This window comes from Trachypithecus francoisi, unplaced genomic scaffold, assembly GCF_009764315.1.
Source record: "Trachypithecus francoisi isolate TF-2019V2 unplaced genomic scaffold, Tfra_2.0 Lachesis_group15, whole genome shotgun sequence".
Taxonomy (NCBI): Eukaryota; Metazoa; Chordata; class Mammalia; order Primates; family Cercopithecidae; genus Trachypithecus; species Trachypithecus francoisi.
In genome coordinates, this window is record NW_022681460.1 from 113,011,972 (window position 1) to 113,025,179 (window position 13,208).

The 13,208-nt window shown below is 57.6% G+C and overlaps 1 protein-coding gene across 1 annotated transcript; it reads right to left on the minus strand.

The window, feature by feature from the left end:
* Positions 1 to 5,249: 5,249 nt before the first annotated feature.
* Positions 5,250 to 7,041, minus strand: NPW (neuropeptide W). Its single transcript, XM_033236162.1, has 2 exons — positions 5,684 to 7,041; positions 5,250 to 5,463 (listed from the first exon to the last, which is right to left on the minus strand). The coding sequence occupies exons 1-2, from the start codon at positions 6,614 to 6,616 to the stop codon at positions 5,341 to 5,343; spliced, it is 1,056 nt and encodes a 351-aa protein (XP_033092053.1). The 5' UTR covers positions 6,617 to 7,041; the 3' UTR covers positions 5,250 to 5,340.
* Between the last annotated feature and the right edge of the window lie 6,167 nt (positions 7,042 to 13,208).

Here is a 13,208-nt window from a genome sequence, read left to right on the forward strand (position 1 = left end):
ACCGCAGGCCTGGACTGTGACTCTGCAGGGTAACGAAAGGATGAGTCTCGAGGGTCCGCCTCCTGACATGGGCCTCCGCTGACTTCTTTGGGCTCTAAGCTCTGGGTGGTGGCCAGTGTGCACAGGCGCTGCTCCACAGTGTCCACAGGCAGGCATCAGGCCTCCCCTCCCCTGCTCACAGCCGTCTACGTCCCTGAGCCTCTACCTGAAGCACGAGTGTCCCTCCTTCCCCAACAGGACAGTCACTACCACAGTGAAATCATTGACGCCTGAGTGCATTTTACTTGGAACAACCCTAGGGGCCTGGCCACTTCACAGACCTGCAAACAGGCCTGGAGAGGGAAGACCCACGAAGCTTCCTCAGCTCCCTTTGGGCCCAGGGATGTGAGATTCGGAGTCCATGCTCTTCACCACCCAGCTCTTCCTCTGTCTCCAATATAGGAACACACCTGAGTCCAGGCACAGCCCCAGTCTGCCCTCCTCCCCAGCCCAGCCAGGCCCCCTGCACATACCTGGTTCCCAGGGGTCAGGCACAGCCAGCCCAGGCAATTCCCCATGTGAGCAGTAGAAGCAGGCTTGGCGCAGTCCTCCTCTCCCTATCCTCTCTCTAGGGCCTTGGCCTGGGCTCCCCTGCCCCCACCCAAGCACAGGGCCCGCCTCTGGGCAGTCTCCTGGGCCATGGCCCCCTGGGTGCCCATATCCCGGCAGCTGCCCCTAAAAGCCACTTAGGCTGAGGCGCCATGGCTGCTTGCCACCCCCACCCCTGCAATTCCTGGCTGAGGCTGCCTCAGGCTTCTGCCTGGCCCGCCACCTCCGTCTGTCTGCATGTCCAGAGGCTGCCTGTCTGACCTGTGGCTGGCCTCCCTGGACACAGCCTGGTGCTGCCACCCGTGGAGTCTGTGAAGATGGGTGCGGGCAGTGTGACCCATCACCACGCACCCCACACACCACACCTGTTTGGGCTCAGGGGGTCATCCCACACCAACCAGGACCACCCACAACCTGGCAGGCTGTACCTTCGTGGCCACACTAGAGTCAAGGGAGGTGGCTGGATGGGAGGCACCAGCAGCCCCAGGTGCCCTGGGCAAGAGGGCTTGCACAGCTTACCCCCCTGGGTGGGGCAGATCCCTGATCAGCCTTGGGCATACATCGGCCTTCCCTGGCCCAGGACTCAGCCGATTCCTCCTCCCAGTGACTGAAGATGGGATGGGGGGCCAGGAGCAGTGTCTCATGCCTGTAATCCCAACACTTTGGGAGGCCGAGGCGGGTGGATCACTTGAGGTCAGGAGTTCGAGACCAGTCTGGCCAACATGGCAAAACCCCGTCTCTACTAAAAATACAAAAAAAAATTAGCCAGGCGTGGTGGCACACACCTGTAATCCCAGCTACTGGGGAGGTTGAGGCAGAAGAATCACTTGAACCCAGGAGGCGGAGGTTTCAGGGAGCTGAGATTGCATCACTGCACTCCAGCCTGGGTGACAGAGCAAGACACCATCTCAAAAAAAAAAATTTAATAAAAATTTAAAAATAAATAAATAAAAGATGGGATGGAGAACAGCATGGCGGGGGGAAGGGCCACCAGGGACAGGAGGTCACAACTGGGGCCAGGAACCAAGGAGGTATCACAGGACACGCTACTGCTACAAAGTAACAAAGGAGTCCCCAAAGTCAAGAAAGGCTGAGGAGGGTAACAGAGTAGCAAAGGGTCAGGCAACAAAGGAAGTGGGCCTGGTAAAGCGGGGAGCAGGAGGAATGAGGCAGCCAGAGAGGAACCGGAGGTCACAATTTCAGAGGAGGTGCAGAGTCAGAGGGGACAGTGAGTCCAGGGGCCTGGAGGAACAGGCAAGGAAGGGTGACCCAGCAGCTCTCAGGGGCAAACCCTCCCATGCCTCTTCTCCAGCCAGCCCCCGGAAGCTCTCAGCCCTGGTCCAAGGCTGACCTTGGCCCCCACGGGTGCAGCGCTGGAGGCAGAGGAAGGCAAAGGGAAGCACCTGGGCAAAGGTGTTCAGGGGCCGCCAAGTGCTTGGTGTCTCTAAGAAAGGGCTAGGGAGGTGGGCGGGAGGCAGTAGGGTCCACATCGAGAGGAGGGTGAACTTTATTTTGCTGCTTCTGCGGAGTGCAGATGGGGTGACGTGGGTTCCCAGGGCAGCAGCAGGAGGGAAGAAAGTCAAGTCAGGGGCAATCAGAGGCTTGGGGGATTCCCCACTCTCCACCCAACCCCCTTTCCCCACGCCTGCCAGCATGCTACCCAGGCATGAGTCCTATCCAGCAGAGGGAGAGGTCTCAGCTGTTCCCCTGGGCTGTCGGTGGGGGGTCCACCGGGGTGGGGGCCGCCCCTGCACTCCTGTTTCTGCAGGACCTTTCCTCCAGGCCTTGAACCCGCATGCCTCCAGCAAGGTCCCAGCGATCTCAGGGAGCCCGAGCCTGGGCCTGGACAGAGGCTCTGGGATGTGGCCGTGGCCTGGAGCCCTGTCTGGGGTGGGACCACTATTCCGACGCCCGGTAATAGTCCAGAGCTCCTCAGGCAGGCGCTGCTTTCTGATGGACATTAATGGTCCTGCAAGCATAACCAGACCGCGCCTAGGGCCTCTTCCCTCAGGCTGCACCGTGCCTCTCTTTAGATTCCGAAACTGGAGCAGGCGGGGCCAGCGCGACAGAAGGAGGTGACCAACAGAGACCCAGAAAGGAGGAGAGGGAAGGTGGGGACTGCGACGACCCAAGAAGGAGGGAGGGGCAGGAAACCGCGGCCGCCGACGGGGCGGCCCCGCCCACCCGCTGTGGCTCCGCCCACTGCGGCCCGCCCATTGCTGGAGGCGCGGGGCGGAGGCTACTGCCCAGAACGATAGCCGCGCAGCGCCACCTGGTCGGAACTGGTGGCATTGCATCGTCCGAGGAGTTGCCCCAGGATTCTGCCCATCTGGCTTCCACTCGATCCAGTCCTGTGGGGTGGGGGCTGGGGTGAGCCTGGCGCCCTAGGGCTGGTTGCGCTGCGCGGGAATAAGGGTGTGGAGCTGGCGAGGCAGAGAAGCCCCTCATCGGCTCTGCCTCCCCATCTTGGACCAGGCAAGCACCAGGGAACATCACTGAAACCTCCCCCCGCCCCCGCAAAAACAGGACTTTGAGCACCTTGGCGTTTACAAGGGGAGGCCAGAGCTGAAGCAGCTCCAGGAAGAACCTTTGACCCAGCCTGGGGCCCTGGAGTCCTCCTTCGGGGAGGGAGGTCCCGGGCTGTCCTGGAATCTGCAGTCTGGAGCTGGCGGTGGGGTAGGGGAGGAGGCAGTGGGAGGGGCAGTGAGAGCAGACAGGGCCAGCCCTGCCAGAGCACGGGTATCATCACATAAGCAGTGGAGAGCCCTTGAGGCGGGGTGTGGGGGTGACAAGGTCAGGACATCCATGTTCTTAGAGGTCAGCTTCAGTGAGGAACAGGGGCAGGACTGGGAAGGAATGAGTTCGCAGGGAGGAGAATGAGTTGTCCGGTGAGGTATGTGACCACCTCTTCACCCAGCACAGAACCGGAGGGAGGGCTAGATGGAACCAAGGGCTCCATGTAAGAATTGGCTGGGGAGGCTCACGCCTGTAATTCCAGCACTTTGGGGGGCCGAGGCGGGAGAATCACCTGAAATCGGGAGTTCGAGACCAGCTTGACCAACATGAAGAAATGCTGTCTCTAGTGAAAATAGAAAATTAGGCGGGCGTGGAGGCGCGTGCCTGTGATCCCAGCTACAGGCTGAGGCAGGAGAATGGCTTGAACCCAGGAGGCAGAGGTTTCCGCGAGCCAAGATTGCGCCATTGCACTCCAGCCTGGGCAGCAAGAGGGAAACTCTGTATCAAAAAAAAAAAAAAAAAAAAATACAAAAAAAAAATACGAAAAACAAAAAAAACAAAATAATTGGCTGGTGGGCCAGGTGCCGTGGCTCACACCTGTAATCTCAGCACTTTAGGAGGATGAGGTGGGTGGATCCCCTGAGGTCAGGAGTTCAAGACCAGCCTGGCCAACATGGCGAAATTCCATCTCTATTTTAAAAAAAATACAAAAATTAGCTGGGCTTGGTAGTGGGCACCTGCAGTCCCAGCTACGGGGGAGGCTGAGGCAGGAGAATCATCTGAGCTGGGGAGGCAGAGAGGCGGAGGTTGCAGTGAGCCGAGATAGTGCCTCTTCAGCATGGGCTGGAGACTCTGTCTCGGAAAAAAAAAGAAAAAGAATTGAAGGGGTGGAGATAAAAAGAGCACCCACATTTGGGAGAAGGACACACCCTGGAGATGGAAAGGACCTACCAGTGAGGGGAGGCGGGGCTTCCAGGAGCAGGGGTGGGGGGCTGGTTCCACAGGGGCATCCTAAAGCCAGGCCCAGGACCACCCCTCCCCCAATCCTTGCTGGGTGGCCCCAAGGGGGGACCCTGCCACATGGCTACGGGAGGGTTCCAAGGGTGAGCTGCATCAGGGCATGTGACCTTGGTGGTTTGGGGTCCAGGACAGTCGTTGGAGTCCCAGGGCAGATTAGAGAGGGTTGAAGAGGGAGAGTGAGGGAGGAGGGGCCCAGACCCTTGGGAGGGGAACTGGAGGGGGCCTGGTGGACGGAGGTCCTTGGTATTCAAAATGGCAGGGCACATGTATGTGGGGGGGCTGGAGCCAGTGACCAGAAGGGCATGCAGAGAGGGATAAAAGGTAGAGGAGCAGCCGGGCACGGTGGTTCATGCCTGTAATCCCAGCACTTTGGGAGGCCGAGGTGGGCGGATCACCTGAGGTCAGGAGTTCAAGACCAGTCCAGCCAACATGGTGAAACCCCTCTCTACAAAAATACAAAACTTAGCTGGGCATCATGGTGGGTGCCTGTAGTCCCAGCTACTCAGGAGGCTGAGGCGGGAGAATCGCTTGAACCCCTGGTGGTGGAGGTTGCAGTGAGCCAAAATCACGCCATTGCACTCCAGCCTGGGTGACAAAGGGAGACTCCATCTCAAAAAAAAAGAAAAAGAAAAAAGCAAGAAGCAAGGTGGGGCTCAGGTGGAGGGGCCCCTCCTCCAGGGGCATGACCCAGAAGAAGGGGACCAGGGGTTCTTAATCCTCTGTGGAAGACTTTGGCTAAGGGAGAAAGGGGGTGCCAGGAGATCCAGGTTTGAAATGAATGCTGAGTGCCCGGCGCTTCCTCTGGTCGGCGAGGGAGGGGCCCGTGACATTTGCCAGGGCGTGGGCGCGCCTGTCTGCGCCCTGAGCTAGACGGCAAAGTACACAGGCAGACGAAGGGGTCGCACGCGGGGGCGCAGGAGTCAGGCGGATTTTATTGACCGGACAGCAGGCCGGGGCTGTGAGCGGCTCCTGGAAGCTGCGGCGACTCGTCCTGGGTCAGGCGCGGAGGCGCCGCAGGCGGGGGAACGCTGTCAGGACGGTCCGGGGGGCCAGGCGGGGCCGGCCAAGGCGGTTTGCTGCGGGGACCACGGCTAGGCGGGAGACGTCTCTCCGAAGTCGCTAGCGAGAACACAGCAAGGCCGTGGGGAGGAGGCTGTGGCCCTCCACCGCCACCCCCGCGTGCCAGGGTGGAGCCTACCCAGGGAAAACTTTTCTGGGCGCGGAGTGGGGGATGGAAGGGCCCGACGGTGCACCCTGAACACGCGGCTCCGTGCTCCGGCTCAGACCTCCTGAGACCCCTTTGCCCGCGGCGGTCCAGGCCTCCTCCCCTCTCACGTACCTGGCCGGCTCCGCTGAAGTCCAGGGACACCGGTTCGAGCGCAGGCTCCGGGGCGCGCGGGCTCCGCGGCGCACGGACAGGGATCCCTGCCTCGGAGCTCCTGCGTCGCGTCTCCCACAGCTCCTGAACCCACGAGGGCAGCAGGAGAGGAGCCTTGCGGGCGGCGGGTCCGGGGGAGAGGGTGTCCCCGGCCAGGGGGCCGGCGGCCGCGCGCAGCGCGCGGCGCCACATATAGGGTGAGCGGCGCAGCCCCATGAGCAGGCCAGCGGCGCGGCCCACCGTGTGGTAGCGGGGACTCGCCACTTGCTTGTACCACGCGCCGGCGGGCAGCGGCAACAGGAACAGGAGCAGCGGCAGTGCCAGCCGCGGCCGGCTCGCGGGAGCCCCCCGCTTCCCCGGGCCCGGCGCCAGGGTGCTCGCGTCGACGGCCGCCCGGCGGGGCGGGCCACGAACTGGCTCAGCTGGGTTTGGGCGCGCAGTGGAGTCGGGACGCCCAGGTACCAGAGCGCAGGAGGCTGGAGGCGAGCCGCGGGTCCCCTTGCGAACCCAGCTATAACCGTTCGTGGCCCCGCCTTGTTCCGCCCCCGCAGTACTGCTGGGCTCCCCAGATGGGAGGAGGGACGGAGGGAGGAAAGGGAACCCTGGCAGCTGGCGGGGAGGTGGGTACCTGAGCACCTCACTGAGTGGGCCGCTGGCTGGAACTGTGCTCGAGGCTCCTCTAGGGGAACACGTTCCATTCTCTCCCTGCTCAGCCTCCTCCCCCCAGGAGTGGAAGTGCCAGGGAGAGGGTACTGGGAACACTGATGAGGGAGTAGGGCTGAGGGATGCCCCTTTAGCCAGGCTCCTGCGGGTGGGACAACCGAGGGAAGGCCCAGGTACAGGCAGAGCTACAGTGGCTACCGCGGGAGGGATGTCAGGGGCCTTCAGCACCATTCAAGACCCCTCTGGGTGACTCCCCACAAGCGTTGTCCCTTGTCCTTGCCTAGCACGGCTCCCAAAGCTGTCCCCATACTCTGTCCTGTCCAGTGCCACCCCCAGCTTCTCCCCACAAACCTGTCTCCCCGCAGAGCTAGACGGAGGCTTAGAAGCCTCACAATGGCCACACCAAGCCATCCTTGGGGTCTGTGTTCTGCGACGCCTCCAGGAGAAAGAGTCAGCCCCTCCTTGAACCTCTAGCCCTGGAGGGGCAGGACAAGGCCTTGCAGACCTCCAGTGTCTCCTCTCTGGTGATGGTCCCCTAAGATCACTTTATCCAGCGAGGCTCAATTTTTGTTTAAACCAACAGCCTGTGACTGTGCCTGCCTCTGTGCGTCTGTGCCTAGAGCATCATTCCGTCCTTCTCAGCCTAGCTAACACCTGCTCATCCTTCAGGACTCCACTTAAATGGCCCAGGTCCTTGGCCGGGCATGGTAGCTCACGCCTGTAATCCAGCAATTTGGGAAGCTGAGGTGGGTGGATCACCTGAGGTCAGGAATTCAAGACCAGCCTTGCCAACATGGTGAAACCCCATCTCTACGAAAAACCCAAAAAATTAGCTGGATGTGGTGGCAGGCACCTGTAATCCCAGCTATTTGAGAGGCTAAGGCAGGAGAATCACTTGAACCCAGGAGGCGGAGGTTGCAGTGAGCCGAGATTGCGCCATAGAACTTCAGTCTGGGCAACCAGATGAAACTCCAGAGCTAAAAAAAAAAAAAAAAAAAAAAAAAGGCACAGGGCCAGACAATCCCTCAGAATACATTTCTGTGCCCACCTGGCTTAACAGCCCCCTCCCAGAGGGCAGACCCTGACACACTCTTTCCTGACCTCCCAGCAAGGGTGAATCCAGCCCTCCCCCAGCAATCATGCCAGTCATGGGGCAGCCCCGTGTCCCAGACATCAGGGATCTCGTTTTGGGTCATGATAAACCATCTCATCTTGACCTCCAGACAATGCCATGAATGAAACTATTATTAACTCCGCTCACCAACTAGGGAACTGAGGCCCAGGGAGAACTGACCTGCCCCAGATCATGTTGGGTAAATGGTGGAGATTAGATACAGCCTAGCCCCTGAGCTCAAGAGCCTCAGCTTGGGGGAACAGGGTACCCCCGTCCAGAGAGGCACAGAAGGGCTGGGGGCAGGCTGGGCACGGTGGCTCATGCCTATAATCCCAGCACTTTAGGAGGACAAGGCAGGTGGATTGCTTGAGGCCAGGAGTTCAAGACCAGCTGGTCCAACATGGCTGGTCTAATGGAGATGGGAGAAACCCCATCTCCATTAAAAATACAAAACTTGCCGGGTGCGGTGGCTCACGCCTGTAATCCCAGCACTTTGGGAGGCCGAGGTGGGCATGTCACGAAGTCAAGAGTTTCAGACCAGCTTGACCAACATAGTGAAAACCCATCTCTACTAAAAATAAAAAAATTATCCGGGTGTGGTGGCATGCACCTGTAGTCCCAGCTACTCAGGAGGCTGAGGCGGGAGAATTGCTTGATCCTGGGAGGCGGAGGTTGCAGTGAGCCAAGACTGTGCCATCGCACTGCAGCCTGGGTGACAGAGTGAGACTCCATCTCAAAAACAAAAACAAAAAAAAACTTAGCCGGGCGTGGTGGCACACGCCTGTAGTCCCAGCTACTCAGGAGGCTGAGGGAGGAGAATCACTTGACCTCGGGAGGCAGAGGTTGCAGTGAGCCAAGATGGGACCACTATACTCCAGCCTGGGCAACAGAGCAAGACTCCATCTCAAAAAACAAACAAACAAACAAAACAGAAGGTCTGGGGCAGAGCCCGACTCTCGCTCTTGAGGCATGAGGGTCCCCAGTGGGTCTGGTGAGTCTGAGGAGGTTTGAAAGCAGCAGCCCTCCCCACAAAAGCCACACTGAAGTGGTGAGACGCCAGCCCTGCTTGATAGTCCCAGCTGGACTAAGAGGATAAGGGTCTCGGCCTCTCCTGCCTCAGTTTCCTCATCTGTAAACTGGGGGTGAAAACAGTGGCCACTTCATCATCTCGTCGGCATTGGTAATCCAGTGGTGGGTCTGGGAGCTGAACCGTGCCTGGTACCCAGTAGGCACTCAATGAGCGCTGTGGCTAGGATCTATCCTTGCTGTGCCAGAGGCTGACCACCCCCAGCCTGTCAGGAAAACACCGTGACGGGGGCAGAATGGGGGATGCAGATGGAGCTGTCTGTGCCAACTGGAGGACCCCCGGGACCAGAGGCTCTGCAAGAAGCTGTCCCCACTGCGCTCCCCTGGGGCCCCTTGTCCTTGAGAGCTGCCTGGAGTGTGTGGTGGGCGGGTAGTGCAGCACGACATGGGCCAGAGCCAGGCCCCATCAGGGTCCCTTGGTGCTGCCACCCACTCCTGACTAAGAGGACGTGGGCGTCTCTGGACCCCTGGGGGCACTCCAGCCAGTCTGGGAGGGTCCAGGATGCCCCCTGAAGGTGGCCCAGGGAGCTTCTGCAGGGGGAACTGCAGAAATTGATCAATGAAGGTCTGTGCTGGGATGGAAGTCCCTGTGACAGAAAATAGAAGTAGAGGCTGGGCACGGTGGCTCATGCCTGTAATCCCAGCACTTCGAGAGGCTGAGGCGGGTAGATCACCTGAGATCAGGAGTTCGAGACCAGCCTGACCAACAAGGAGAAACCCCGTCTCTATTAAAAACACAAAATTAGTCGGGCATGGTGGCACATGCCTGTAATCCCAGCTACTAGGGAGGCTGAGGCAGGAAAATTGCTTGAACCTGGGAGGCAGGGGTTGCAGTGAGCCGAGATCGCGCCACTGCACTCCAGCCTGGGCAACAAGAGTGAAACTCCTTCTCAAGAAAAAAAGAAAAGTAAAGAAAAAGAAAACAGAAGTAGAAGTAGAGCTGTAACAGCATAGTAAATCTCAAAAATGCAACGGTGTACAACGATAAAACTCCCTGCAGCACAGTAGGTTCCATGTGCTGCCGTTTTCTGAGCTTAAATCCCAGGAGTGGGCTAGCAGCGGCAGTGCCTCACACCTATCATCGCAGCACTTTGGGAGGCCAAGGCGGGCGGATCACCTGAGGTCAGGAGTTCAAGACCAGCCTGGCCAACATGATGAACCCCCATCTCTACTAAAAATACAAAAATTAGCTGGGCATGGTGGCGGGAGCCTGTAGTCTCAGCTACTCTAGAGGCTGAGATAGGAGAATCGCTTGAACCCAGGAGGCGGAGGCCGCAGTGAGCAGAGATGGCACCACTGCACTCCAGCCTGGGCAACAGAGGAAGGCTCCTTCTCAAAAAAACAAAAAACAAAACAAAACAAAAACAAACCGGCCGGGCACGGTGCCTCACGCTTGTAATCCCAGCACTTTGGGAGGCCAAGGCAGGTGGATCCTGAGGTCAGGAGTTGGAGTCCAGCCTGGCCAACACAGTGAAACCCCGTTTCTACTAAAAATACAAAAATTAGCCAGGCATGGTGGCAGGCGCCTATAGTCCCAGCTACTTGGGAGGCTGAGGCGGGAGAATCACTTGAACCCAGGAGGCAGAAGTTGCAGCGAGCCAAAATTACACCACTGCACTCCAACCAGGGCGACAGAGCTAGACTCTGTCTGAAAAAAAAAAAACAAAAACAAAACAAACAAAAATAAGTAGTGGCTCCCCTGCCTTGTTTATTGCGGTGGCCCAAGGGAGTGAGAGTCGCAGGACACAGGGAAAGGCCACTGGGAACAGAGGCATGGGGAGGTGTCTGTTGGGTGGGGTATCCAGAACATATGGCAGAAGGAGCCCACGGCTGGGTTAGAGGAGCAAAACACAGAACCTTAAGGGTGCCTGTGGGCTCCCTTTCCAGGCGGCAGGAGGAGGGCCTCTGTGTCCTGCCCATCCTGATGCCCAGGGAGGGGGCCTGGTGACAAAGGCTTCCTTCTCTCCGCCTCCAGAGATCTAAAGCCACAGCTCTCCTTGAGGAGGAGGTGATGAGAGCTGGCCCTGCTTCCTGAGGCTCACCTCTCAGTTCCTTGATACCAGTGTCCCGCCTGGAAATCCATAAGACGCTTAAGGCCGGGACCATGCCTGCCGCAGGCGCAAAGTCTGGCTCCGATCAGGAAAGCCCTGGTAAGGAGGAGATTAATGAGCAAATCTGTTTTGTCATCTTTAAAATTATTGGCCAGGGCGTGGCACGGTGGCTCACGCCTGCAATCCCAACACTTTGGGAGGCCAAGGCAGAGTTAGAGACTGGTCTAGGCAATATGACAAAACCCCATCTCTGCCAGAACAAACAACGACAAGATAGATATATTGGCCGGGCGCAGTGGCTCACGCCTGTAATCCCAGCACTTTGGGAGGCCGAGGCGGGTGGATCACAAGGTCAGGAGATCGAGACCATCCTGGCTAAGACGGTGAAACCGCGTCTCTGCTAAAAATACAAAAAATTGGCCGGGCGCGGTGGCTCAAGCCTGTAATCCCAGCACTTTGGGAGGCCGAGACGGGCGGATCACGAGGTCAGATCGAGACCATCCTGGCTAACACAGTGAAACCCCGTCTCTACTAAAAAATACAAAAAAAAAACTAGCCGGGCGTGGTGGCGGGCGCCTGTAGTCCCAGCTACTCCGGAGGCTGAGGCAGGACAATGGCGGGAACCCGCGAGGCGGAGCTTGCAGTGAGCTGAGATCTGGCCACTGCACTCCAGCCTGGGCGACAGAGCGAGACTCCGTCTCAAAAAAAAAAAAAACAAAAAACAAAAAATTAGCCGGACGCGTTGGCAGGCGCCTGTAGTCCCAGCTACTCGGGAGGCTGAGACAGGAGAATGGCGTGAACCCGGGAGGCGGAGCTTGCAGTGAGCCGAGATCACGCCACTGCACTCCAGCCTGGGTGATGAGCAAGACTCCATCTCAAAAAAAAAAAAAAAAGATAGATATATTAGCTGGGTGTGGTGGTGCGCGCCTGAAGTCCGAGGTAGAAAGATCCCTTGAGGCCTGGAGTTTGTAAGACTGCAGTGAGTCGTGATAGCACCACTGCACTCCAGCCTGGATGACAGACCCTGTCTCAGAAAGTAAATACATAGCTCAGGCTCAGTGACTCATGCCTATAATCCCAACAGTTTGCGAGGCCAAGGTGGGCGGATCACTTAAAGTCAGGAGTTCAAGACCAGCCTGGTCAATATGGTGAAACTCCATCTTTACTAAAAATACAGAAAAATTAGCTGGCTGTTGTGGCGCACGGCTGTAATCCCAGCTACTCGGGAGGCTGAGGCACAAGAATTGCTTGAACCTAGAAGGCGGAGGTTTCAGTAAGCCGAGATCGCGCCACTGCATTCCAGCGGCAGAGCGAGACTCCATCTCAGAAAAATAATAATAATAATAATACATTAAATAATTGGCCAGGCCCAGTGGCTCACTCCTGTAATCTCAGCACTTTGGGAGGCCGAGGTAGGCAAATCATAAGGTCAGGAGATAGAGACCATTCTGGCTAACATGGTGAAACCCATTTGTACTAAAAATACAAAAAATGGGACAGGTGCAGTGGCTCACACTTATAATCCCCGCACTTTGGGAGGCTGAGGCAGGTGGATCATGAGGTCAGGAGTTTGAGACCAGCCTGGCCAACACACTGAAACTGTCTCTACTAAAAATACAAAAACTAGCTGTGCGTGGTGGCGGGTACCTGTAATCCCAGCTACTTGGGAGACAGACAGGAGAATCGCTTGAACCCAGGAGGCAGAAGTTGCAGTAAGCCAAGATTGTGCCACTGCACTTCAGCCTGGGTGACAGAGCAAGACACCATCTCAAAAAAAAAAAAAAAGAAAAAGAAAAAGAAAGAAAAGAAAAATTAAAAAAAAAAAAGAAAATAGGCCACGCGCAGTGGCTCACGCCTGTAATCCCAGCACTTTGGGAGGCCGAGGTGGGCGGATCACGAGGTCAGGAGATCGAGACCATCCTGGCTGGCACGGTGAAACCCCTCTCTGCTAAAAATGCAAAAAAAAATTAGCCGGACATGGCAGCAGGCGCCTGTAGTCCCAGCTACTTGGGAGGCAGAGGCAAGAGAATGGCGTGAACCTGGGAGGCGGAGCTTGCAGTGAGCCGACATCACGCCACTGCACTCCAGCCTGGGCCACAGAGTGAGACTCCGTCTCAAAAAAAAAAAAAAGAAAAGAAAAGGCCGGGCGCGGTGGCTCAAGCCTGTAATCCCAGCACTTTGGGAGGCCGAGGCGGGCGGATCACGAGGTCAGGAGATCGAGACCATCCTGGCTAACACGGTGAAACCCCATCTCTACTAAAAAATACAAAAAAAAACTAGCCGGGCAACGAGGCGGGCGCCTGTAGTCCCAGCTACTCCAGAGGCTGAGGCAGGAGAATGGCGTAAACCCGGGAGGCGGAGCTTGCAGTGAGCTGAGATCTGGCCACTGCACTCCAGCCTGGGTGGCAGAGCAAGACTCCGTCTCAAAAAAAAAAAGAAAAGAAAAAGAAAATAATTATAATGATAATTAGGGCTGGGCCTAGTGGCTCATGCCTATAATCCCAGCACTTTGGGAGGCTGAGACAGGCGGATCACAAGGTTAAGAATTCGAGACCAGCCTGGCCAACATGGT